This window comes from Schistocerca serialis, chromosome 2 (genome assembly GCF_023864345.2).
Source record: "Schistocerca serialis cubense isolate TAMUIC-IGC-003099 chromosome 2, iqSchSeri2.2, whole genome shotgun sequence".
NCBI classification, from domain to species: Eukaryota; Metazoa; Arthropoda; class Insecta; order Orthoptera; family Acrididae; genus Schistocerca; species Schistocerca serialis.
In genome coordinates this window covers 305,955,566-305,983,052 of record NC_064639.1, presented here as the reverse complement: position 1 = coordinate 305,983,052, position 27,487 = coordinate 305,955,566, and the positions used below count along the sequence as shown (strand labels likewise).

Below are 27,487 nucleotides of genomic sequence, written 5' to 3'. Positions count from 1 at the left end.
ACCACGGACGAAATTCCACCAGAAATGCGACGAAAAGCGTACGAGAAGAGCAAGCACCGAGCACGGGCTGTCTCGTCAGCGTAGCTGCGCATGCGCAGGCCTGTTGTCTGGTAACTGCTCAAACGAACCTCCTGAATTTCCTGCCGAATATTCCGAGGTTCGCCTGCAGCAGTGTGATTTTCCGCCACAAGTTGGCAGCAGTGTGTGGCGGCCAGAGGCTTCCACCGCCAGCCCCCAGCCCCCAGCTCGCCAGTTGCTGAGCCATGCTGTCGCCAGACACACCGCAGCGCGTCGAGACCGAAGGCTGTGGGGAGGCGGCTTGTTTGTCGCAGGTAGAGCGGGGTAAGGCTGTGGCCGTGGCTGCCCCACTGCACTACCGCCACTCCGTCAAGGTCATGCTGAAGTCTGGGGCGAACAGCAAGACTTCGGACTCGCAGGGAGAGGCATCACCCCCTTCGGAGAAGCCCAGGGTGATGTTGCAGGGAGAGGCGTCACCACATTCGGAGAAGCTCAGGGTGGTGGAACAGGGAGAGGCGTCATCCCCTGTGGAGACGCCCAGGGTGGTGGTGTACTCCCAGACACCACAGGGCCCTCTCAATCTTTGCCTGGAAGAGTGGCCCACTCTCGAACAAGCCGACGTACTCGAGCGACTGGAGCTCATGCGGATGGCTCCGGTGAGGCAGAGACGATTAGAACCAATGGTTATTGTGTACGCCCAGCGTGGAGGGGGAGCCGCTAAATCTTCTAAGGTCTTCTCCTTCTCTAATGCTGCTGCGCTTGCTTCTCTGCGATGGAAGGCGCCACAAACAACACGCGGGGTAGCAGAAGCTGGACAGAGCAGCGGAACTGTGCCGCCGACAACCACTAAAGGTGAGCATAGCGTATGGCAGTTCTACTGAAGAGATTGGTAAAGTACTGTATACAATACACCAGAGTCTGTAGATAGTGCGAACCATCCGTATATTGTTCCACATGTCTTTCTTAAAATTGTACGCACTTTCTGCTACATCCTTCTTTTCAATGACTGCAGTATATGGTTGGTTACTGCTTGACTTGTGCCCCTCTTTCTTGATCAGTTGATATCCTTGTTGGTCGATAAGTCATAACTGTTTCAGGCATTCTATTATCGTTTATTCTTGTCGTGATTTCTCCATTTTTATATTATTTGATCTATTCGTTTATTCTTTGAAATCCTAATTTTTGTCGTACGTCAGTAGCCAGTTACTGTTTTCTAAAGATTCTTTTTCCGGAGCTGCTATTCATTATTTTCCAGTTGTAGTTTCACCACCATAAATTATTGGTGGCATTGTCATTGCAGAAATCGGAGGTTTTCTCATCTCGTGTTCTGTACATACTACTATCCATATTATTAAATCTTTAGAATTTTTGGTATGTCTTAAAGGTGTAACGTCGTGAATAATTTTTGCTTGGTATTGGTGCTACATTGTGTAGTTTACTAGACACACAGGTGCAATGGAGATGCCCGATAACTTGCAGAAACAGTCTGTTGAATAGCAGTTTTCTCACCCCGCCCCCTCCCCACACTGTGGTCAGATTTTAGTTTCTTTGATAAGTTGGCAGGCGTTAATGACGTGAACCTAGTCTCCTCACAACCACCCTATCACCGTGGAGGTCCAGTAAATGTCGCATTGTGATGTTTTCGTGTTAGGTACCTAAATGTTTTATAACTGGATATCTATCCACGCGGTGTCGTGTGACTAATCTCAATTCACCGTAATGCTGTTCTGCCCCCTCCCCCCTGCGGGACGTCGTAGTTGGCCATAATTATCCTGACATTTCTTTTATTGGAGGTTGTTAGTTGGCAACGACGGTGTTGTATTCTATTTTTTGTGCTGCATATTTAAATCACTTTTGTGTGAAATTAAGTGCTCACTGTTTAAAAACAATTCAATTTTGTATTAACTGGCATCCACGGTATGGGAGTGTTTCACCTGGACTGATGAGTATTTGACGAACGCGATTTTACCGTTGGTGCCAGTCTGAGGTGATGACACGAAGTGTCTAAGCATAATCTTTGCTGTAAAGAAAGAACATGGTCTTAATGTTGGCTATTCATCGCCTTGTTTTATGAAAAGACCCCTCAGTTGTATAAAAGGACGTGGCACACCTATCGACACTGTCGGCTTCGTCCCTTAATGTTGGCATGTGTGCGCAAGGAAAAGCGGTATTAACGAAGTGGTATCGAATGATTCAATTGTGTATTCCCGTCAAATTGATGTAACTATAGCATTCGTAGCATTGTTCGCGCGTGACAAATGGTAATTGAAGCCCAGTGATAGATGGGGTAAGTCCATCAAAAATCCAGATTGACATGTTGTAGCCGTGGTGAATACGTGTGCTGTCGAGTAACTGTGTCGTCGATCACGCAGCTGGTGAAAGCTGACTTGTTGACGCACTGCTCACTACTCGTGATGCTATCAACACCGCGTTAACAGTTTTCCATCCTGCTGGAAACGGAATAGCAGACATGGAACTCACTTCAATCACATGGCTAGAATTCTGCGTTTATCGCGTTAGGTAACTAAAAGGACGGTCATGTGCGTGTTACATTGCACTGTAATAGCGCTGTGGGTAGGAGCGTATTTTAAGGCATTCACTGGGACATGATCTTTTTGTTCTTTGGTTTCCTTTTCTAAGGAATTTGTTGAAACATTTTCGTCTTAAGAATGCATACAGATTTTTTCAATCTGTTTAGACTTTAAGGGCAGCCTTTAGGATTCTCGTCTGAATTGGTACGGCACTGGTTGACACATTAACATGCCTGTAGACTGCCCTTAAAACTTGTCACGCTAAAATTGTTGCCCAGTTTTGAAACTTTGTTCGCGTTGTCTTTTACTAGAGGAACAAAAAGCTTCAGCTCACATTAAGCTACTTTCAACCTCTTTTAGTATGAGCATTCAAATTCAGTCCAAAAAGTTGGTCACATAATTAAAGTAACACTGGCTGTAAAGGTCGCATTTTTGGAAAATGTTTTTATTGCGTTGCGGAAGAGCAAGCTTTGAATTAAATTTGCGATAGTTATGTCAGTTGTTTACATAACTCGGAGATATTATTTAAAAATGAGCGAGTTAGTAAATTTCATGAATTCGATCTGTACATGGTGTTAGGTTACAGATTCACGAAATTGTGTATGCAGTCTTGGCATTATAGTGCTCTACATATCATCGCTTAAATCCGAAGGGTAATAAGTTTTAAATATCGTTAACATATTTAAACGACATCATTCACTGTGACCTCAGTCATATGTATTTGAGTAGGAGGAATGCATGAATTCTCCGCCCTGCGAACTCTCCGCCTCGTACCTGCGTCCATTGTGTCCCGTCCTACCTGCAGCCGGACAGTCCTAATCCCCTTGCTCTACCTGTTCCCTGGACTTGGCCGAACTCCGCCCGCACAGTCCCATCTGCCTGTTAGTATCGCTCTAGTTTTCGTAGACTTCAGATCGCGCTACTTGGATATTACCATCTCAGTAGTTGTGATACCGAAGTTTCAACGGCAATTCGTGGTAAGCGTAGTTGCCATTATGAAGGTTCTTACACAGCGAAGAAAACGAAGGAAGATGGGACTGTGATTTGGCGCTGTTCAAAACAGAAAGAGAAGCATTGCCGTGGAAAGCTTAAACTCAAGGATTCTACAGTGCTCTTTTCGCACGAGCATCAATGCGGAGCTCCGGATGACGCAAGGTTGGAAGTACAGAGGACTCTGAACCAGGCAAAGAAGAGGGCACTAGAGGAAAATACGTCTATTCCCAAAATCTATTCAGAGGAGCTAGGTAGCCTGTATAATAGAGGGTACGACTTTGTGACAGAAATAAAAGAGCAGCGAACAACGAAGAGGACCTTATACAAGGAAAGGGCAAAGTCGCAGGGAAGTGAGAGGGATCCAGAGACAAAAGAAGAGATTGGACTTAAAGCAGAGCTAATAACTATGAATGATGGCAGCAGTGTCCTGTTAAGCGAAGATAAATCAGGAGACAGGATAAGTTTTTTGTGGAAGAGCAGGGAGAAAGGCTCTAAAAAGTAAGACTTTTTATGGATGGTACTTAGTGATGTAGCAAGCAGTTTTCAGATATATACAATCCATGCAGATTTTGAAAGTAATAAAAATGACTACTATCTACCCAGTTGTATTTGCATTATTACCAGACTGCCTGTGGTAGAGACTACAACAAGAATAGTACAAAGTGTGATTTTTAGTTGAATGTGCCATCAAAGTTCTAAAAACACTCACACTGTGGCTGATATAGGAGCAGTCAGACGTTAACTGTTGGTTAACGCATCTTTTTATCTCATTGTCTATTAAACAAAAACGAATGAGTAATGTTTGTTTTTAACTTTTTTGTCAGTTACTATTTTGATGATTCAATTGTTAGATTTCCAAGACAAAGGTCACTGACAAATGTCAGAAAAGATATTACTACTACTTTCATTGGATTCTTCATTTGCTCTTTCAACTACTACTGTCTTCTTTTGCATGACAGTTATGTGCAAAATTTTCTACGTTTTAAGTCCTTCAGTTTTATCAAGAACCACCTCCTTAATAGGTCCTTCATTTTTGTTAGTCTCGATTTTTTCATCTACAAATGCACTCTTGAACTATAATATTTTTGCGCTTTCTTTAAAATGCTTTGGGTTGAGTGCTTCTCTGGCGTAACTTTAACAAATTTCAGCATTGAACCAGCCAACATATGACCCTTCAAAAACCTGACCGCGATTTACTTGTTTATTTATTTACTTATTTTGTGCTCCACTTTGACAACGTCGCTGTGTATGTGTTCTAAACCAAATTTCTGCATAAATTAATAGAATAATTTTTTACTTTTAATCAGTAAGAACTCCCTTCGTTAAAACATACATATCAGAACTAATAACACTGAAATTGTTATATGCAACTTACAGTATGGCCAGTAGCGTACAGCTTGAGCATTCTAGCTCGCGTCCCCAATGGATTAGTGGACCCTTTCTCGACCTTTCCTGGGCGGAAAATTCGCAGGGCGGAGAATACACGACACCGAGTAGGGAACCCCATTCCAGGAGTAAGGAGCTATTGGGCAGTGATGCTCTTTCATACATATTAAACTGAAAATATCAAAGTGCACTGGAAGATACTAGTTTGTATTGCTGAAGCAAATTCAACCTAAGTCGTTTCCTGCGGCCTACCACAAATGTCGCTCCTGTCTTTAATTTCGGAGTAGCTTTAGCCAGCCAATGTTCTCAGTTTGTTAAATGTGTTCCTTACAGCTTTCATCCTCTACAGCTCTCTCAACGTGGAAGTTGCTGCTTGATGTCAACACGTGTCCTATGATCCTGTACCTTTTGCGTTTTCCATATATTCCTTTCCTCATAGACTCCGCGGAGTATCTCCTAATTCATTATCTTATCCATCTAATTTTAAAGATCTGTCTATAGTGCGACATATCAAACGTTTAGCTTCTCTGTCCGTGTTTCATAACACACAATGCTGCTGCACCAAATGACTATTCTCGGAAATTTCTTCCTCAAATTAAGACCTATCTTTGACTGGTAGATTTTGTCCATAAATACCCTCTTTGCCAGTGCTAGTTTGGTTTTTATATTCCCCACGTTGCGTACGTCACGTTATTTTGCTTCAAAGGAAACAGAATGCTGTCACTTCTAAGAAACTTCCTGGCAGATTAAAACTGTGCCGGACCGAGACTCGAACTCGGGACCTTTGCCTTTCGCGGGCAAGTGCTCTTATCAACTGAGCTACCCAAGCAACTCACTCCCCGTCCTCACAGCTTTACTTCTGCCAGTATCTCGTCTCCTACCTCCCAAACTTCACAGAAGCTCTCCTGCAAACCTTATAGAACTTTCACTTCTACTTCTGTCATCAATTTTGATAAGTTTATCGCTAATCACATCTAATCTGGCTTTCTTCGGCTACCATACCCGTATCTCGTACTCAAGACTCTTCATTCCAAACTCGTGGTGTAAATCTTCTTTGAGGACAGCAATGAGACTTCTCTAGTTAATTTATTTGTTCCTGTAATAACTGAGATCTATTTTAGAAAATATTTTTTTTCTTGGGCACACTTAGATTTTTCTCCCATTATTTTAGATACTCACGGAAACGTTCACACACACACACACACACACACACACACACACACACACACACACACACACACACACATATTTGTCTAGGGTGTCAGTCCTAAGAATCGTCAGGAGCATTTGTTCTGGTGTTTGGGCTGATATTTGCAATATCGTTTTTGCGATATGTAGATGGAGTCAGTCCAAACAAATACAGATCACGTCTTTCATGCGACGGCCAGTATCAACGGAAAAGGTTTCTTTCCCGTTACAATGAAAATGATTTCTAGGCGGAATTTTAAGTTTTGAAGAAAATGTCGGCAATTGTTGCAATCTTACGTGCACATTCGGCAGAGCAGTACAAAATTATTCTTGTGAGAGATTAGTTTTATTGAAGTCTATTAATAGGGGCAACGAAACGCGAAGGATTACTCTAGCAGTGAGAGCACTGCACTGACCTACATTGGCTGCTGCTCCCATGCAGCAGAGCTGCTCAGGCTCACACATTTAAACAGTTGCACAAAAGCCAAATTAGGGAAAATAACTTAAGTTTTGGAGCTCTGGGAAAAGTTAGGGGAAGTGGTGGTAAGAAACAGAAAAGTTCCCTCTCAATTTTTACGTAGAACGGTTCATTTTTCGAAGGCATTGACAAAATACTTCCAGTGTACTTCTGAAAGATGGTCATATACATGTCGGAAGCATAACCAGTTTTCGAGACATATCTGCGAGATAAAAAATCCATTAGCCTAAAAGTTCATACACTTTTCAACTTTGGTTCTAAATCAGCAAAACCTTTCTGTAGTTTCCGAACAGCAACCTGCTTCGCATACAACAAACATTTATGTAGTAGGCCTACATAAATGTTAGTACTAAATCTGAAAGTGAAAAAAGTGAAGTTACTTTTAAAACGTATTTATCGATTCAGAAAAATTCTGTAGATTTTGCTCAATGTTACGCACATTAATATTTATACTGAAATCAAAATCTATCAGAATTTAGAATTATTGTAGAACTAATCAACAATTATCCTCCTTACAGTTCAGTTAGAATCATACGTAAAACACACATCTAAAGTATCAGTCTCTGCTGAACAAATAAGCAGTTATAGATAATATACATAAACTGTCCTCAATGTTCTGTAAAATGAGTCATGTTAGTGCAGCTTTCTCCTCAGCATCTTCAACACGCATATCTTCTGAAACGGCCACACTCTTTACAAGTTCTTTTAAATATTCAGGAACCGTAACTGGAGCATTCTCAACGAAATCTGTGACATTTGAGTAACCGGTAATTTTATAGAGACTGCCTTGTATCTTCACCGTTGATGGTTGCAGCTCCTTCCGCTTTTAGCTCATCTTTTTGACAGCTCGTTCATTGTACCATTGGTTCAACAATTAGCGGCAACTGTCACGAAAATAACCCTTCTTTCCTAAGCCATTGTGGCAAAACTGGCTCCACCTTGTCTTTAGTGTTTTTATGATCAGTGTCTTCCCTTCTGGAAGACTGTCATTCTACAATAAAGCGTGGACTGAAATTTCACGTTCCTCTGAGGAATCTACAAACTTGCAACTTCTTGGAAAACAGTATCAAAGTTGGTATAATGAAGACGGTCTTTCTTTCCGAACATAGGAGGAATTACACTAATTTAGCATAGCAGTCTACATGGTAGAGGCCTTATGTCGCTGTTAATCACAATACTATTGATACGTTAAGCAACTTTTTCACTCAAAGCATCAATTTCTCTTCTTTCTCAGTGTTTTTCTGGGTTAAAGAACTTCAAACGTCACACAACCGTACTAATGGTTTTTTTTCTCTAGCCTCTGAGGCACGTTTTCAGCACATGAATGTTTTGAAATTGAATGAATAAGACGAAGATATTAAACTTCTGTCAACTATTTGTGCAGCTTTTCGGTTATTTTCTTTTCTTTACGTTACGTGGCTTAATACGTCCGCTTCGACATGTTATGCACTGCAGTCTTTACAAAATTTTGTTTAACAGCAAGATCATCCTCCCGTTCCTTGCTGACATCCATCGTATTTTCCAGCCCCTTCGTCACTTCTGATGTCTCTTCCGAAATAATTTATAGTAAATAATAGGTGGTAGGGTCCAGTATTCTTTTTGTCCCTCAGCGTCAAGTTACATCAAAGATCTTTGATATGACTTCACTGCTGAGGTATTTTTACAGTATTTGTTCGTCTTCTTTCTGCTGTGATTGTATGTTTCACATAAAATATGACTTCGTATTCTAAGAAAAATTGGTTAAATAAATGACGAGTTAGATCTTGGTAGGATTTCAACGTGATGCAGGTATTGGCAACTTGCTTTAAATGTTCAGAAATACAAAATTGTTCACTACACAAAACGAAAAAATGTATAGTAAGACTACAATGTCAGTGTTGGAATCGACCTACTCACACAAATACCTGGTTGTAACATTTCGTAGGGACATGAAAGGGAATGATCACATAGGTTGTCGTGTTAAAGGAGGTGGTAGAATTAGTTATTGGTAGAATACTGGGGAAGTTTAATCAGTCTACAAAGGAGATTGCTTACAAATGACTCTTGCGATCGAGTCTAGAATGCTGCTGAAGTGTGTGGAACCCGTACCAAACAGGACTAACACGGGATATTGGACGTACACAGAGAAGAGCAGCACGAATGGTCACATGTTTAATCCGTGGGAGTGTCAGATACTGAAGGAACTGAAGACTCTTGAAGACTGAAGTAAACTATCCCGAAAAATCTATTAAAGTTTCAAGAACCGGCTTTAAATATCAGCTCTAATAACATACTACAGCCCCTACGCATCGCACAGAGGGATCGTGAGGATAAGATTAGAATAATTACTGGGTGCAGAGGCATTCATTGATTCTTCCCGTGCTCCATATGTGAATGGAACAGGAAGAAATCTTAACTGGTATAATAGGACGTACCCTATGTCATACACTTCACTGTGGTTTGCGGAGTATAGATGTAGATATAAAGTTGTCCTGTATCATCGCGAAGTCGATGTGCGCTTGACTCGGAGCACAAAACGTATCGTTGCTGTCTTACTCATCTGTACTCAACAACTTGGTTTCCACTCCACGTGAAACAAAATCCAGTGAGGTTCCAGCAAGGATGCATAGTGTAATGTTCATATGATGATTACTCTTAAGACGAACCAGTACAGGGCTAAATTCTGATCTTGCTGCACAAGGCGGTGAGAAACTGTTACAGCAATAAACAGTTTAAAACCAACAAGGATGTTCATTGTACGAGTGATCGTAATCCTTTGGTGCCTACTGAAAGTGGTGTCACCAGAAGATGCTGATTTTTACAAAACTAAAAAATAGTTATCACTGAACGGTCATATCCCTCCGGCAGCCTGTATATCGCGAATGCATGTCAAGGTGTGTCGCGAAATCGACGCATGATATGCTAGTTGTCACGCTATTTGAACTTTCATAGCACTGGGCACGACATCAATGAAAAGGAGTTTCTTTCATAATTAGAGCCGTTGGTGATAGTGGGACAACTGAAGAATCTGATGGTAAGCTTTTCTATTACAGACATTATTACATACTGTCGTCGCCGGCACGGTCAGAGGAAGAACAGTTTGTCTTCAGACTGTACTCCTGACTGTGTTCTGTTTGGTTTTATTTCTGAATATGGTTTTGTAGAATTAGTTCAGTTGTAAAGCTTTTTCTTTGGCCGTTTTTAATTAAAATTGTAACCTATTTCCTGTTATCTTATTTGAAGAGTATCATTAAGAATAAAAACTAAATAGTACTTAAAATAATTTTGCCAATTTGAATTTTTCAGTTTATAAAGATGTGGGTGTGGGTTCCTGTAGTCATGTCCTAGTTCATGAACCACGGGCAACGTATGAGTGGCCAAGTAAGTGGTCCCGACAGTCGGGATACCAGTTACTTTGGAATAAGTCTGGGCATCTCGGACATATTTAGTCGTGGTCACCTTTGTGCTCATACGGCAAAGACTACCAAATCCACCGGTTCCTCAGCCGTTAGGGGTAAAACCCAATGCGACTCGGGGCAAGTAAGGCTAGCAACCTGCTTCCCTGGTACTTTAAATATGATGCTGGCAACAGAGCAAAATGCCTCGGACCTTTGGAGGTGTCGGAGTCCCACCTCTGACAAACCAGGGACTCCTAAGATACGACTTGGCAAACAAATGGTAATGAGATGGGAGCTATTAATATCAATGGGGGCTACTCTTGGAAGAAGGTAGAGCTGGCAGAGGCTGCAAGTAAGATGGGGCTGGACATTTTAGCTGTTAGTGACGTTCGGGTAAGGGGTGAGAAAGAAGTGGGAGAATACAAGATCTACTTGTCAGGAGTCAAAGCAGAAATAGCACAATGGGGTGTAGGGCTTTACATTAGGAAAGAAATGGAACCCAGCGTAGTTGCAATAAGGTATGTACACGAACGACTGATGTGGATAGATTTGACAGTGTCTAGCAAGAAAATTAGGATTGTCAGTATATTCGCATTGTGAAGGGACTGATCAAGATAAGATGGATAGTTTTTATGAGGCACTCGGTGATGTTGTTAGAGTAAAGGACAAGGACAGTGTTCTGCTCATGGGTGATTTTAACGCCAGGATTGGAAATCGTACAGAAGGGTATGAAAAGGTTATGGGTAAATTTGGAGAGGATATGGAGGCCAACAGGAACGGGCAGCAACTCTTGGATTTCTGTGCCAGTATGGGCTTAGTAATCACAAACTCCTTTTTTAAACATAAGAACATTCACCGGTATACTTCGGAAAGCAGGGGAACCAGATCTGTCATTGACTATATAATAACAGATCAGGAATTCAGGAAGGCTGTGAGGGACACACGTGTATTCAGGGGATTCTTTGATGACACTGATCATTATTTAATCTGCAGTGAAATTGGGACTGCGAGGCCGAAAGTGCAGGAGGTCAGGTCCATATGTAGGAGGATAAGAGTGGAGAAACTTCAGGATAAGGAAATCAGGCACAAGTACATAACAGCGATCTCAGAAAGGTACCAGTTAGTTGAATGTAGTCAATTAGTCATTGGAAAAGGAATGGACAAGGTACAGGGACACAGTACTAGAAGTGGCTAAAGAATGTCTTGGAACAGTAGTGTGTAAAAGTAGGAGGAAGCAAACAGCTTGGTGGAATGACAGTCAAGGCAGCCTGTAAAAGGAAAAAGGCGTATAAAAAATGGCTACATACTAGAACACAGGTAGACAAAGTTATGTTGAAGAAAGAAACAAAGCCAAACAGATAATTGCAGCATCCAAGAAGAAATCTTGGGAAGACTTTGGAAACAGGTTGGAGACATTGGGTCAAGCTGCTGGAAAACCATTCTGGAGTGCAATTAGCAGTCTTCGAAAGGAAGGTAAGAAGGAAATGACAAGTATTTTGGACAGGTCAGGAAAACTGCTGGTGAATCCTGTGGATGCCTTGGGCAGATGGAGGGAATATTTTGAAGAGTTGCTCAATGTAGGTGAAAATACGATCAGTAATGTTTCAGATTTTGAGGTAGAATGGGATAGGAATGATGATGGAAATAGGATCACATTTGAGGAAGTGGAGAAAATGGTCAATAGAGTGCAGTGCAATAAAGCAGCTGGGGTGGATGAAATTAAGTCGGAACTCATCAAATACAGTGGCATGTCAGGTCTTAAATGGCTGCACAGGATAATTGAAATGGCCTGGGAGTCGGGACAGGTTCCATCAGACTGGACAAAAGCAGTAATCACACCAATCTTTAAACATGGAAACAGAAAAGATTGTAACAACTACAGAGGTATCTCTTTAATCAGCGTTGTGGGTAAAATCTTCTCAGGTATTGTTGAAAGGAAAGTGCGAGTATTAGTTGAGGAGCAATTGGATGAAAATCAGTGTGGGTTTAGGCCTCTTAGAGGTTGTCAGGACCAGATTTTTAGCTTACGACAAATAATGAAGTGTTAAGAGTGGAACAGGGAATTGTATCTATGCTTTATAGATCTAGAAAAGGCATATGACCGGGTTCCTAGGAGGAAGTTATTGTCTGTTCTACGAGATTATGGAATAGGAGGCAAACTTTTGCAAGCAATTAAAGGTCTTTACATGGATAGTCAGGCAGCAGTTAGTTGACGGTAAACTGAGTTCATGGTTCAGAGTAGTTTCAGGGGTAAGACAAGGCTGCAACCTGTCTCCACTGTTAATATTATTTATGGATCATATGTTGAAAACAATAGACTGGCTGGGTGAGATTAAGATATGTGAACACAAAATAAGCAGTCTTGCATATGCGGATGACTTAGTTGTGATGGCAGATTCGATTGAAAGTTTGCAGAGTAATATTTCAGAGCTAGATCAGAAAAGTAAGGACTATGGTATGAAGATTAGCATCTCCAAAACGAAAGTAATGTCATTGGGAAAGAAATATAAACGGATTGAGTGCCAAATAGGAGGAACAAAGTTAGAACAGGTGGACGGTTTCAAGTACTTAGGATGCATATTCTCACAGGATGACAACATAGTGAAAGAACTGGAAGCGAGGTGTAGCAAGGCTAATGCAGTGAGCGCTCAGCTACGATCTACTCTCTTCTGCAAGAAGGAAGTCAGTACCAAGACTAAGTTATCTGTGCACCGTTCAATCTTTCGACCAACTTTGTTGTATGGGAGCGAAAGCTGGGTGGATTCAGGTTACCTTATCAGTAAGGTTGAGGTTACGGATATGAAAGTAGCTAGGATGATTGCAGGTACTAGTAGATGGGAACAATGGCAGGAGGGTGTCTACAATGAGGAAATCAAAGAAAAACTGGGCATGAACTCTATAGATGTAGTAGTCAGGGCGAACAGGCTTAGATGGTGGGGTCATGTTACACGCATGGGAGAAGCAAGGTTACCCAAGAGACTCATGGGTTCAGCAGTAGAGGGTAGGAGGAGTCGGGGCAGACCAAGGAGAAGGTACCTGGATTCGGTTAAGAATGATTTTGAGGTAATAGGTTTAACATCAGAAGAGACACCAATGTTAGCACTGAATAGGGATCATGGAGGAATTTCATAAGGGGGGCTATGCTCCAGACTGAACGCTGAAAGGCATAATCAGTCTGTGGTGGTGGTGATGATGATGATGATGATGATGATGATGATGATGATGATGATGATGATGATGATGATGATGATGATGATGATGATGATAGTGGTATTCTTTGGTGGTAATTTGCTATAAATATTCCCAGAGTTCTATACAAAATTAGATTAAAAATTAGATAGTAGCAAAACACTTGCTATTTAGATATTTCCTTGTGTAAAGGATGTACTGGACTGACATGCAGTAGCTCAATTTTTTTAGTGAATAAAAGTGACTCAAAACAATTTTTGTTAGGTTGTGTATTTTGGAACAGTGATTTGCGTAGTGTGTGAGGGCACCTAACAACTTTCTGCTGCTGAGTTGCCCTTCTGAACAGCGTCCCAGACAAGCAAACCACTCGTTTCCCTGCAGTTGCTTGTACTTTAGGTACTTGGGCTATGCACGGCTTCTGTTTAAAAAGAATAACACGATGTAGTCATAGGATCAAGCTGCACGTTTTTAATGACCTGCAGCTAATTCTCTGTATATAAACTGTAGCTGCGATCCCACAGTCAAATAGCTTATACATTGGCTAAAATGGAGAGTTAAAAAAATACACGAATCTAAATGAATCATTTAACAGGGGTTGCATTATGTCAGCAATTGATGTAGACGACAGTATTGTTGAAGGTTTGTTCAAGAAAGGACATCTCAAATAATACCTGTCATATTCGGTTAAAATACAGACAGGAAATCATAATACATCAAATATTAAACAGCTCAGAGCTAAACATGATGATTTACAAATTACCGCATGTGGTACAAAGAATAGTAACTAATACTGCTCAGTTTCGCAGTAAAAGTGGAAAACGTCAGTCCTACTATGGAGCACATTAAGACCCCTTAAAATAGTTCCTTCAGAAGTAAGGTAGCGGCTTTTCACTGCACAACATCAAACACTTCAATGATTGAACACTTGTTTCCACAGGCAGGTCTGCCTCTTTGCAGAAGTAATGTAGAAGTCCCCAGAAACGCTTCCGTGAACTCTTCACTCGAAAAAGCCTGTTTGCATTTCCTCGTTCTTTCTACAGACATCATTTGACTAAACTTGACCACTTGCTCGACTCAACTGTTGAATTAGTCATACTCAGACCATTCACTATAGATACACTACTGGCCATTAAAATTGCTACACCAAGAAGAAATGCAGATGATAAACTGGTATTGATTGGACAAATATATTACACTAGAACTGACATGTGATTACATTATTACGCAATTTGGGTGCATCCATCCTGAGAAATCAGTACCCAGAACAACCACCTCTGGCCGTAATAACGGCCTTGATAAGCTTGGGCATTGAGTCAGAGCTTGGATGGCGTGTACAATTACAGCTGCCCATGCAGCTTCAACACGATACCTCAGTTCATCAAGAGTAGTGACTGGCGTATTGTGACGAGCCAGTTGCTCGGTTACCATTGCCCAGACGTTTTCAATTGGAGTGATCTGGAGAATGTGCTGGCCAGGGCAGCAGTCGAACATTTTCTGTATCCCGAAAGGACCGTACAGGACCTGCAGCATGCGGTCGTGCATATCTTACTGAAATGTAGGGTTTCGCAGGGATCGAATGAAGGGTAGAGCCAGGGGTCGTAACACATCTGAAATGTAATGTCCACTGTTCAAAGTACTGTCAATGCGAACAAGTTTGACAGACGTGTAACCAGTGGCACTGCATACCATCACGCCGGGTGATACGCCAGTATGGCGATGACGAATACACGCTTCCAATGTGCGTTCACCGCGATGTCGCCAAACACGGATGCGACAATCATGATGCTGTAAACAGAACCTGGATTCATTCGAAAAAATGACGTTTTGCCATTCGTGCACACAGGTTCGTCGTTGAGTACACCATCGCAGGCGCTGCTGTCTGTGATGCAGCGTCAAGGGTAACCGCAGCCATGGTCTGAGATGATAGTCCATGCTGCTGCAAACGACGTCGAACTGTTCGTGCAGATGGTTGTTGTCTTGCAGACGTCCCCAACTGTTGACTCAGCGATCGAAACGTGGCTGTACGATTCGTTACAGCCATGCGGATAAGATGCCTGTCATTTCGACTGCTAGTGATAAAAGGCCGTTGGGATCCAGCACGGCGTTCCGTATTACCCTCCTGAACCCACCGATTCCATATTCTGCTAACAGTCACTGGATCTCGGCCAACGCGAGCAGCAATGTCGCGATACGATAAACCGCAATCGCAGTAGACTATAATCCGACCTTTATCAAAGTCGGAAACGTGATAGTACGCATTTCTCCTTCTTACACGAGGCATCACAACGACGTTTCACCAGGCAACGCAACGCCGATCAACTGCTGTTTGTGTATGAGAAATCGGTTGGAAACTTTCGTCATGTCAGCACGTTGTAGGTGTCGCCACCGGCGCCAACCTTGTGTGAATGCTCTTAAAAGCTAATCATTTGCATATCACAGCATCTTCTTCTTGTCGGCTAAATTTCGCGTCTGTAGCAGTCACCTTCGTGTCGTAGCAATTTTAATGGCGAGTAGTGTATTTGTCCACAAATCAAAAACCCAATATTCTCGTGCAAATGTGCTCGCAATAAATAAGACAATCATCAGATATTGTCTGAACACTTATTTAGGCCCATTTGTCAGAACTATCCTTTGGCACTCTTACACTGGAGGTATTGGTTAAGCAATGTGTTTCACAAATTCTTAAATTAACATGGTTTTGTATAAGTTGTAGTTATTTACATAAAGTTTCTGGCAAAATAGTGAACTGTTCATTAAATGACTATGCAGCTGTATGTGAGCTTCTCGTGCTATAATTATTTGTTGAGTAATTGTGGAGAATGGTGATATGTCACAGTCTCATAAGAGACGTCATAAGTCAATAAAACACAGATGAGTGACTTTCAGGTATGATAGTGTGGTGTAGTGCTGTCATCGGAGATATCGTTTGTTGAAATCGTATAAGAGTTAGTAAATTAATTCAGAGATTCATTGTGAAAGTCTTTGACTGTGCAATGTTAACTTCCGTTGTTTGGCATTGAAAATCTTGTCATTCGATGCACCCCATTTTTCTGAATTCCCATGTGTGTGCAGATTTGCTTTAATACTTGACCGTAAACTATTATAGATTCTAAACGAGCTGTAGGGAGCAGCCTTTCAGCTTCCACCATTTCTGGTGCATTTCCTGCATGAAGACAATGCGAGCAACAACTGCCTACATTCCCAACTTTCGGGATTTACCCATTTCCGGTGACGTTGCTGCTCTTTGTACCTAAACTCGCCCGTACTGATAACGGAGCGGCTTGAGCCCTGAGCCGATAGCGTTAGTTATTTGTCCGTACCTTGTACCAATTGGAGGCGGTCCAGTTGCTTGCTACATACGCGTAACTTTGCAAGTGATACTTCATGCATTGGCAGCAATTGTTTTCAATACAAGCAATCTTTCACAAATCTTTCAAAAATTGTCTTAAAATGTGAGTAAAACTTCGGGATTTTTGTAGTAGAGTTTTGTTATATCACAATTCCCCAATTCTTACTGAAATTGCAAATTTGTATAAGTAGTTTGTCAGACAGCACAAGTCATTGTTAGTGAACTAGTGCCTGTTTGAGTAATCATTAGGTTTCTTTGTAATAAAAGTAAGCGAACACTGGAAACAAATTCAGTCCTAACTTGTCCTAAACAACTAATATTAATTACTAAAATTTGTCTGAGGGAGGTGTTACTGCAATTTGTTGTAAACGTATCCCACTTCTGTTAGATTTGTTTAGTAATCGACACCTTGTTTCCAATGCATTGAGGCACACAATAATACGGTCTGCAATAACAGATCGAATCTACAGGAGTACGTTAAGTGCATGTTCCTATCGATCCAGCTCTAGTGATATCGCTTCAGATATTCCCACTTCCTATGGTTTGGTGCATGATGCGGTTTTGCATTCGGCCTCTTACCATATCTGTTGCAATGTACAAACCATAACAATATTTTCTGGCTCTGACTTCGTTCTCTTGAATTTCTTTTGCTCTTGCCATAGACGTGGTTCAGTAGGTATTCCAAAACTTTCATAAATACAGGCTGATACAATGGACTGAATGTAGGAAGACTGCTGAAACTAACAATTAGTCTTACTGTTAACGGCGTAGCACTTTCGTTCATTTAATTAGAAATATTTAAAAGATTTACATACTTTCTGTTTTGTTGCGGTACTTACTAATTTTGAATTACAAATTATTCCCATCCCTTTGGACTTTATTTCAAGTTTAGTGTTGAGTTGCAAAATCTGTTGTATGTCAATTAAGCAAGCCATTGGACTTGCGTATGTCTACCAGAACGGGCATTATAATTCGCTTTTGTGGTCGAATAGTTCTGAAAACTACCTACGTCAGTTACGGCGCAACAAACGATGTTAAGGAACACTGAGGTAAAATGTGTCTCAACAGATTAAAACTTTAATAAATTTGTCCGCTGCAACCTGATAGAATATTTTCACGTTCAGACACGTGAAATACTGCGTACGGCGAACAGTGAGAAGCTTGTAAATAGGATTTTTTTATTTGATATTATTGGACAAAAAGTGCATATTACGTAGTATTTATTTCTCATAGTAGCAGACCATTGACGGAGAGTAAATGATGGCTTTCGAAGAAAATAAAATGTTGTTGAATAACTCTGTACAAGATATTACATCCAAAACTCATTGGAAAACCTTGGAGTAAAAGTTTAGTCATGGCACAACAGAAAATACTAAACAGTGAACAGGTTTATAACAATATGTGGAGGTACATAGTGGGCCTTATTAGATCAAAAGCTGAAATAATGCTACTTACATAGAACTATATTAATTAGGCGCTCCACACACGGACAACGCAGTTGTTAATGGGAGAAAATATGCAACAAAGTGAATATTGGGAGTTTTCTTTCGTGAGGCTGAGAGCGCTCATGTAGTCATCTAAAAATTATATTACCGTTCGCAAAAAGACAGACTCAATTTCCTTAAAATGTAAACTAGATGTGCATACTTACGATCTAAGGAACAAAAATAATCAGAATATTTCCGTGTACGATCGAGCAAATAGGCCTGCATATTTTATCTTGACAGTAAAAGCACTAAATATTTCTCAGTCACTGTTCCTTTAAATATAATCCGTGTCGACCGTAGTAAGTAATCCATAGTCCGCAGCATGTCATTAACACAAATCGTACGATCTGTAAATGAATTTTGTTGAAGCACTGTTCGCCAGTTTTTCACTTCTGAAATGCTTCCCAAGGAGTGCAACAATGCAATTTCAAACATTCGGCAATCTCTTCCCAGCCCTCGTGTTTTGGAACGAACATAGTTTCCATCAGTACATTCCGTATTCTTGTCGCCACTAAAATAGTCAATAGTGATTTTTCCTCGTGAAGAGTAAAATTTAAGTATGCACATCTAGCAAAGTATGCGTAAGTGAAAGCTATCTGTGCCAATTTATATCAATATTCACCAGTTTTTTGGACCCCAAAGAGATCTGCTTTTGTTTACATTCCTGACTGCAAAGAAACCGAAGAAATTACGAAGTTCCTTTCTCAGTCACGTCTTTTGATTGGTTTGATATGGCCCACCACAAGTTCCTCTTGCACTAACATCTTTATCTCAGCTCAGCACTTGCACTAACTTCTTTATCTAGCTCAGCACTTGCACCCTGTGCCCACGATTATTTGTTGGGTCTATTCCAATCGGTCTTCCACTAGTTTTTACCGTCTACAGCTCCCGGTAGTACCAAAGAGGTTATACCCTGTGTCTGAACACGTCATATCATTAAGGCCCTTTTTCTTCTTTTATTCTGCGGAGAACCTCTGCATTCCTTGTCACACATCCTTTCTTTAAACATCCTTCTGTAGCATCACAGCTCAAATGCTTATTCTCTTCTGGATTTCTCGCATTCTAAGAGTACTCTTCGCTATTGTGCTAGAAACACATATTCTGATCATAAATTTATTTCTCAAATTAGTCAATATTTGATACCAGAAGACTTCCTTTCTCCAGGAATGCCCTATTTCACTGTGCTAACTTGCTTTTTATGCCTTTGCTTCATCTGTCATGGCTCCTTTGCTTCCAAGGTAACATAATTCCGTAACTTCGTCATAAAATTTGATAAGTTTTTGCTGTGCTCATTTCTATTTCTCATTACTCCTGTTCCGATTTATTCTTAATCCATATTCTATACTCATTAGATTAATTCCAGTCAAAAGATGCTGTATTACTTCACTGAGGATAGCAATGTCATCAGCGAACCATATTCAAAAGCTTTCACTCTGAACTGCAATTTCACTTGTGAACCTGTCCTAAATTTCCGTCATGGTTCTTCAAAGTATAATTTGAACAGTAGGGGCGGAAGATTGCATTTGTCTTACACCTTTTCTAATCCGAGCACTTCGTTCTTGGCTTTCCAGTCTTGCTGTTCTCTATTGGTTCTTGTGCATATTGTATATTCCTCATGTTTCCTTACAGCTTCCCCCCAGGGGGTCCACAACTCTTTCGTGGATACGTGCGTGGCGAGCACGGGGCCCCGAGCCATTGCAGCCTTCTTTCTCTCCCGGGCTGCATTTCCTTTCCTTTCCCTTCCCCTCCTTTCCCCTCCTTACCCCTTTCCCCTCGCCCTCTCCTCTCTCTATTGGTGTCCTTGCTTATGTTGGCCCCGCTATCCTCCTGGTTCTGTTGGTTCTACACTCCGGCTTTTTTTGCGTAATCATCTCCTCCTTTTGGCGTTCCTTGGTCCCCCTCTGGGGTTTGACCTCCATTCCAAAATTTCTCTTCCGTAGTGTGAGCCATTTGGGGAAGAGCACCTTACCTAGTGTCTCCGACGTGTGCCCTCATAGTACATTCCACCTTTTCTTTTACGTCGTTGTCTGATGCTAGGGTGCATAGCCAGCACGGTAGCCAGCCCGTGTGGTGGGGTCGCTATGTACCCTTTTGGTTGAGCCCCCTGAACACACAGGGATCACACTTCTGATACCTGAGCTGTGACCTCCTCATGCATGCCTTGGAGTGGTTGCTCGTCATCCTGGAGCATCGGAACTCCCGGCAATGGCCGCCGTGCCAGACGGCCCTTGCTGTGGCTGGGTGGCGCCCGTGAGGAGAGCCCCTGATCGGAGTGGGTGGTATCAGGGCGGACGCTATGCAGATGAAACGCATACGGGTCCAAAACTCTGGCCGCTCTTCTGCGGCCGTCTCTCTGCGTGGTACTGATTCCTCAAGTGCTGCTTCTCTTGCCCCTTCGGCCTTCCCTTCCGTGGCTACCCCCTGGGAGGAGGGTCAGGCGCGTCGTCTAGGGGCAAAACCTTTCCCCCGTTATCTAGTTTGCACCAGGACTGATGGAGATACTTTCACCAGTGTCAAACCTTTATTCTTTGTGGAACACATTGAAGACAAGTTCGGCGAAGTGGACTCCCTGAGCAAGATGCGGTCGGGTTCGTTACTGATAAAAACTGCTTCGGCTGCCCAATCTGCGGCCCTTCGTGCCTGTACCCATCTTGGCACAATTCCCGTGTCCATTACCCCTCACCAGTCTCTAAATATGGTACAAGGTGTGATTTTTCACAGAGACCTCATCCTTCAAACTGATGAGGAACTTCGGGACAATCTCGGACGGCGGGGTGTTCACTTTGTTCGGCGTGTTCAGAAGGGTCCTAAAGATAATCGTATTGATACTGGTGCCTTTATCCTGGCCTTTGAAGGGGATACCCTTCCTGAGAAAGTTAAGATTATGGTCTATCGCTGTGATGTGAAGCCGTACATCCCACCTCCTATGCGGTGTTTTAAGTGCTTGCGTTTTGGCCACATGTCTTCTCGCTGTACCCAGGACCCTCTCTGTGGTGACTGTGGACGTCCACTCCATGAGGGGAGTCCCTGTGTTCCCCCTCCTGTATGTGTAAATTGTCGTGGTAGTCATTCTCCTCGTTCAGCAGATTGCCCCGTCTATAAGAAAGAAAAAAAGATACAGGAGTATAAGTCTCTCGATCGTTTAAGCTACACAGAGGCCCGTAAGAAATACGCACGATTGCACCCTGTGTCCATGACATCTAGTTACGCCTTGGTTACATCTTCATCCCTTCCTCCCCCTTCCTTACCCCCATCCCGGACCCCTCTCCTTCCCCCCTCCCCTGCGGCTCCCACACCTTCTCCTCTGGGCGCTGCTCCCCCTCCCCAGCCGGAGAAGTGTCCCACTCCTTCGGCGTCTGCCGGTCAAGGGCGCCTCTCCCGGGATGCCCCTTCCCGGCACCTTCCAGGTCAAAGGTCTGCTGCAGCGCGGCGACCGCGAGAGCCGCGGTCTATCGGCCCCCCGGTCGCCCGGTCTCTTTCTGTTCCTGATCTTGCTGCAGCTGGCTCCATTATGCCACACAGCCCTCCTCGATCTCAGCCTGAAAAGAAGAAGAAACATAAGTCCCGGGACAAAGAGCCTCTGGTGTCACCAGAGGTCCCTTCCCCGGCTTCACAACCGGATTCTGACCTGTCGTTTATGGATGTCGCCCCCTCCTTGTCGGTGACGGGTGGGGACCCGGCGGTATGACTGGATTTAGCGTGTTCAGCCCTCATTTAAACCATCGTTCTGTGGTTCTCCAGTGGAATTGTAATGGCTACTATCGTCACCTTCCGGAATTGAAATCCCTTCTTTCGTCCTACTCAGCAGCTTGTGTGGTTCTCCAGGAATCTCATTTTACTGATGCTCACTCACCGACCCTCCGTGGGTTCCGTGTTTTCTGTCGAAATCGGGTCGGACCCTTGCGGGCTTCTGGTGGCGTTTGTACGTTGGTCCGTACAGACATTGCTAGCACGTGGATTCCTCTCCACACTACATTGGAAGCGGTTGCTGTTAGGGTCCACTTAGACCCTGCAGTCACAGTTTGCAATCTTTATCTCCCTCCTGACAGGACACTTACACCTGCTGCCTTAACCACCCTTCTTCAGCAACTTCCTCCTCCCTTCCTCCTCCTTGGGGATTTTAATGCTCATCATCCTTTGTGGGGCAGTGCCTTTCCATCTAGACGAGGTCTTCTTATAGACCAATTTATTGCAGACCACGACCTATGCCTTCTTAATGATGGCTCCCCTACTCATTTCAGTGCTGGTCATGGTACCTTTTCTGCCATTGATCTTTCTCTTTCTTCTCCCTCTCTCCTCCCTTCATTACACTGGTCGCCACACGACGACCTTTGTGATAGTGACCATTTCCCGTTGATTATCACGCTCCCTTCCCGCTCCCCGATGGACAGGTTACCTCGTTGGTCTTTCCACCGCGCCGATTGGCCTCTATATACTGCACAGGTCGAGTTTTCTCCCTCTTTGTTGGGTTGTATTGATGACGTCCTACGTGACGTGTCTGCCGCGATTATTCGCGCTGCTAACCTTGCTGTCCCGCGCTCATCTGGACAATTTCGTCGTCGGCAAGTCCCGTGGTGGAGTACGGCCATTGCCATTGCCATCCGTGATCGCCGTCGAGCTTTGCAACACTTTAAGAGGCACCCATCTGTAGCCAGCCTTTCTACCTTTAAGCGCCTTCGCGCTAAAGCCCGTTATTTAATTAAACAGAGCAAACGGATATGTTGGGAACGATTCGTTTCTTCCCTTGGTTCCACTGTCCCTCTGTCACGGGTATGGGCTACACTTCGCTCTCTCCAAGGTTGCCATCGGCAGTCCACCCTCCCAGGCCTTCACCTCCCAGATGGCATTTGTACGGACCCATTAGTTCTCGCAGAACATCTTGCGACCCATTTTGCAGTGGCATCAGCGTCGGCCTCCTATCCAGCTGCTTTCCTTCATCAAAAACAGCAGGCTGAAGCTGTCACCTTATGTTTCACCACTTGTGAGTCAGAATCTTACAACGAACCTTTCACTGAATGGGAATTTCTTTCTGCTCTATCTTCTTCTCATGATACGGCCCCTGGCCCAGATTCCATTCATAACCAGCTGCTTCAACATCTCAGTGCTCCACAACGGCACCATCTTCTTCGGGTGTTTAACCGTATCTGGCTCCAGGGTGACTTCCCTTCTCAGTGGAGGGATAGCATTGTGGTTCCTGTCCTTAAGCCTGGTCAGAACCCCCTATCTGTTGACAGCTATCGGCCAATTAGTTTGACCAATGTTGGTTGTAAGTTACTTGAACGGCTGGTAGCCCGTCGGCTCACTTGGGTCCTCGAATCTCGGGATCTATTGTCCCCTTACCAGTGTGGCTTTCGAGAGGGACGATCTCCAATCGATCATTTGCTTCGCTTGGAATCCGCAGTTCGGCAGGCTTTTTCCCAGCGCCGCCATTTGGTTGCAGTGTTTTTTGACCTTCGCAAGGCCTATGACACGGCCTGGCGCCATCACATCTTAATAACCCTTCATCAGTGGGGTCTTCGGGGCCCACTCCCGATTTTTATCCGCCAGTTCCTGATCCATCGGTCATTCAGAGTTCGAGTTGGTACTGCTTTTAGTTCTCCACGGACCCAGGAGACGGGCATCCCACAGGGTTCTGTCTTGAGTGTCCTTCTTTTCCTCATTGCTATCGATGGACTTGTGGCCTCTGTCGGTCCCTTGGTCGCCCCTGCCCTGTATGTGGATGATTTCTGCATTTGGGTTAGTTCCTCCTCGATGCCATCTGCAGAACGGCAGCTCCAGGTGGCTATACGGCGTGCCTCTGCATGGACCCTCTCACACGGGTTTCAATTCTCTCCTTTAAAATCGCGGGTGGTCCACTTCTGTCGCCGTACTACGGTCCACCCTGATCCAGAGCTCTATCTCGCTGCACAAAGATTGCCTGTGGTTCCACAGTTTCGTTTCCTAGGTCTTCTTTTCGACAACAAGCTCACTTGGCTGCCCCATATCAGACTCCTGAAGGTAGGATGTTTCCGAAAACTCAATGTCCTTCGCTTCCTTGCCCACTCCTCTTGGGGTGCGGACCGTTCCCTCCTCCTCCGTCTTTATCGTGCTCTAGTTCTGTCACGTTTGGACTATGGTTGTCAAGTTTATGGTTCAGCTGCTCCTTCCACGCTGCACGTGCTGGATCCAGTCCACCATCGTGGTATCCGTTTGGCCACCGGTGCATTCCCTACGAGCCCTGTTGATAGTCTCTTGGTTGAAGCTGGGATCCCCCCCCCTTTCTGTTCGGCGGTCCCAGCTTCTGGTGTCTTATGCCCTTACTATCCGTTCTTCTCCCGCTCATCCTTCCTATTCTATCCTATTCCCAGACCATGGACGTCGCCCGCCTGACTCCCGCCCTCGGGCGGGTTTACCGGTTGGGCTGCGCCTTGCGTCTCTTACCCGTGATTTTCGGCTTCCTTCTTTGTCCTGTCTTCCTCGCTCCCTCCCCTCCACCCCTCCTTGGTTAGTTCCTCGGCCTCGAATTCGGATGGATCTCCGCCGCGGTCCGAAAGATTCCATCCCCCCGGTGGTGTTCCGTTCCTTTTTCCGCCAAATTTTATGGGAGTTTCGGGATGCTGTTGTTTTTTACACTGATGGCTCTAAATCTGCTGATCATGTTGGGTATGCCTTCACGTCCTTTGTTGGAACGGAAAATCATCTACTGCCACCCTCATGTGGGGTGTTTACTGCGGAATTGATGGCAATTTCCCGGGCCCTTACCTTTATTAAACAATCCCAACACAACCGCGTTTTGTTATGTACGGACTCGTTGAGTGGCCTTGTTGCTATTGACCGGTGTTTTTCGCGCCATCCCTTGGTCTCTGCCATCCATGACCATCTCGCTGATCTTCACCGTGCTGCTTGTTCCATTGATTTCCTATGGGTCCCGGGCCATGTGGGTATCCCGGGTAATGAGCTCGCTGATCGTTTGGCTGGGGGAGCAGTTACTTACCCCCCGTTTTCTGTAACCCCTCCTGCAGCGGATTTACGGCTTCACATCAAATCCCACTTTGCACAGTCATGGGCCAATTCTTGGGAGGCTACTCCACTGTCTAATAAACTTCGTGCCATTAAGGTGAATCCAGGCCCATGGCGTTCTTCCTTTAGCCTCTCCCGCAAGGACTCGACCACACTGTGTCGTCTCCGTATTGGCCATACCAGGCTGACCCATGGTTTCCTTTTGCGTGATGAGCCACCCCCGCTATGTGGTTGTGGAGCCTTCCAGTCAGTGGCCCACATTTTGGTTGAATGCCCCCTTCTTTTGGCTCTGCGTGCTAAGTACAGACTCCCCCACACTTTACCTTTGATGTTGGCTGACGATTCCCGGATGGTCTCTCTGGTTCTAGGTTTCCTCCGGGAGAGTGGTTTTTATTCTGTTTTAAAGTTTTTAATCTCCCTCTGGTGTTGGGGCGGGGCGGTGAGTGTTTGGGTGTCTCCCACTGTAGGCAGTGTTCAGAGATTCCCGATTCACCTCCCTGACCGGAATCCTCTTTTCTTTCCCTTTTACTCTGTTTTTACCCCTTCTTTTTAAGGCTTGGTTAGTTTTTCTATTCCCATCCGTACTTTCTGCATTGTAGCAGTTGTACTTTTTAAGACACAGGTGGTCTTGCCTATGCTGCTTCCGCATAGTGTTGGGTCCGTTCTCTTGCCAACTTCCTTCATTTGTTTTTACTAATGACAACGTGACTGCCCTTTTACGTTTCCCCTTTTTCTGTTTTATTTTTCTGACTATACTGAGATGTCCCGTTAGCAGAATGGAGTCTATTTGAAACAAGGGACTGATGACCTTGCTGTTTGGTCCCTTTAACCTCAAACAACCAACCAACCAACCAACCATCCTTACAGCTTACTCCCGTTCCTCTCAGAATCTCGAACATCTTGTACCATTTTAAATTGTGGAGCCCTTTTCCTAGGTCAAAAAATCGTATGATTGTGGTTCGATTTTTTATCTTGCTTCCATTATCAAACGCAACTTCTTTCGCACCCTTACCAATGTGAAAGCCAAACTATTCAACTAAAATTTTTCCACTTCTCTGTATATTAGTCTTGTCAGTAGGTTGGATGCTTGGTCAGTTAAACTGATTGCAAGATAGTGCTCGCACTAATCTGTCCTTGCCATCTTCGAACCTGTGCGATTTTCCGAAAGTCTAATGGTTCGTCGCCTGTGTCATAGATTCTACACGCAGACTTCAATAATCGTTTGGTTGGCACTTTCCGCATTGATTCCAGAAAATCTGATGGAATGATACATAACCCTTCTACCTTATTTGATCTCCAGTCTTGCAGAACTGTTCCAAATTCTAATACATGGATCTCCTGTCTTCCATATAGACTCCAATTTCTTCTGTCTCATCAATTCCTCTCCTGCATGTAGGCTTTGCGTGTCTTTCCACCTATCCGCTCTTTCCTCTGCATTACACAGTGGAATTCCCATTGCACTATTATTGTTACCACTCTTCCTTTTGTTTTCATCGAAGGTTGTTTAGACACTTCTACAGTCAGTCCTCAAGACGATCACTACTTTTACATTTCTCCCCCCCTTTCCTGCAGTCATTTTGCCTTGGTTGGACTTTACATCGTTGTATTCCGGTTTTCTGAGCACTTTTACTCCCCTTGTTAGTCAGTTCTAAGTTTTTACTATACAAGGTTTCTTCGCGATTAGCTTCCCTGCACCTAAATTTGGTTTTCAAACTTCCATGATTGCCCTTTCTAAGGATGTCCACTCCGTAACTGGAGAGCCCACGGTGGCATTCCTTATCGTATTGCCAACGTCTTCAGCAAACTTAAAACACGTCTCATCATTCCTCCTTTCTTAAACATCCCACTTCCTCACTGATTCTTACAATCCTTTTAAACTTGTAGACTCCTCGTTACTAAACTGTGATCAGTCTACAGTCGTATCTGCACATGGGTACGCCGTACAACCAAATGTCTGATTGCGGAATCTGACGGTCATTTAATCGAGCTGGAATCTTCCTATATTTCCCGGCCTTTGCCAAGTATACTATCTCCTCTTTCAATTCTTGAACAGGGTATTCAGTATTACTGGTTGAAATCTGCAAAACTGTCCTCTCTCGTTCCTATTACTAAGCCCTTATTCTTCTGTAACACTTTCTTCTATTCCTCCTCCTGCAACCGCATTCCAATATCACATGAGATTTTCATCTCCCTTTTAATATTGAATTTCCCGTTCAATACTTCCATACGTTCTCAGTCTCCTGCATGCGACGTTGGCATGTGTACCTGCCGGTGTTAGTTTGCTGTCAGATCTAATGAGAGCAACCCTATCACTGAACTATTAACAATAACTTTGTCCTGCTTTACCAATGTAACTCTAATTACCCAATTTCATGATGCTGCTATTACCCTTGTTTGTCTGGCCATAAAGTTACCTTTCCATTTCACTTCACTGACACCCACTCTATCAACATACGCCTTTGTATTCCCTCTTAAAATTTTTTAGGTTTCCT

At 43.6% G+C, this 27,487-nt stretch overlaps 1 protein-coding gene across 1 annotated transcript in view; it reads left to right on the top strand.

The window, feature by feature from the left end:
- The first annotated feature begins 456 nt into the window (after window positions 1-456).
- The window catches only part of LOC126457083 (uncharacterized), a 34,860-nt gene continuing 7,829 nt past the window's right edge, over window positions 457-27,487 (top strand). The window contains exon 1 of the mRNA XM_050093096.1: window positions 457-870. Within this exon, the coding sequence (XP_049949053.1) occupies window positions 474-870 (397 nt within the window). The 5' untranslated portion in view covers window positions 457-473. The remainder of the gene's footprint in view (window positions 871-27,487) is intronic.